A 1,068-nucleotide genomic window follows, 5' to 3' on the forward strand; every position below is an offset into this window, starting at 1 on the left:
GGGTTCCGAGTAAAAACTCAGCTAAGTGGTGGTTAACGGCCACAGTTAACTGTCATAAAAACCAGGACTTCAGAACTGGGAGCCATGGATTGTTGGGTTAGTAGTTTTCCTTATCTATGTCTAGGGAAATAGGTCTCGTAGCTTTTTTCTACCTTCTGAGATACATAAAGACCTACTGAAGCTGCCTGTTGCTCCATGATCAATAACAAAAGTACAATTATTGCATCGCTCTTCATAAAGCCCGGCTGTTGGGTCCTCTAAGTCTCATGAATTAAATACCATAGAGTTAAACATACTAAGCCACAAAAATCAGAGACCGTCTTACCTGTGATGATTCGTACGTTATGGTTTTTGTTTCTGTATGAACTACTGGTACCTCCTTGGTAGAAATTTCTAGCTTTACACCTCCTGGGGAAACACTGCCAAAACTGATGGTTTCGGTCTTCACAGCTGACGGCTGTGCCAACGGAAGTAAGCAGAGTAGCTATGACAGTTTGCACAAATACACGGTTTCGGTTTTTTCCCACCTCTTGGTGAATATAAGCACCGATCAGTGTGATATAAACGTTTACACATTACACGGGGTAAGCTAGGAATGAGGCACCCACAGATACAAGTCAGATGGGCTCCCAGAAGGTCATACAATCTTTTTATATGGAATGTTCCAGGTATAGGGAAGAATTTTGAAAGAAATAAAAACAAAAAAGCATTCTTTTTATGTCCCTCCTCCTCTAGCTCATGAACTAGATCTGACAGATTAAACACCATGTCTTTCCTGTAGTAGCTTCTTAGAAAGCAGGAACAGTAAGACATTAGCCCTCTAAATAGTTCAGGGCTCTCGATAAAACAGGACTGAAAACAAGCACAACCCTGGTGCTGGGTACCCGGGTAAGCATGGTTCTTGGCCCTTCTGGGTAAGTACACTCATCAGAGGTAAATTTACCAAATTTTCAAGGATCTCAGCTGACCATGCATTCCCCAGGTTCGCTGCCATTTACAGTAACTACAGTGAGAGTGGGTATCATTTCCTGGGACTTTACATCATTAAGAATCAACAGATACGTCTGC

The 1,068-nt window shown here is 42.1% G+C and overlaps 1 protein-coding gene across 1 annotated transcript in view; it reads right to left on the minus strand.

The window, feature by feature from the left end:
• The window catches only part of EPB41L3 (erythrocyte membrane protein band 4.1 like 3), a 183,362-nt gene that overhangs the window by 3,961 nt on the left and 178,333 nt on the right, over positions 1 to 1,068 (minus strand). The window contains exon 15 of the mRNA XM_023724879.1: positions 326 to 484. Coding sequence (XP_023580647.1) covers positions 326 to 484 — 159 coding nt within the window. The remainder of the gene's footprint in view (positions 1 to 325; positions 485 to 1,068) is intronic.

The sequence above is a fragment of the Trichechus manatus genome, unplaced genomic scaffold, assembly GCF_000243295.1.
Source record: "Trichechus manatus latirostris isolate Lorelei unplaced genomic scaffold, TriManLat1.0 scaffold00266, whole genome shotgun sequence".
Classification (NCBI taxonomy): domain Eukaryota; kingdom Metazoa; phylum Chordata; class Mammalia; order Sirenia; family Trichechidae; genus Trichechus; species Trichechus manatus.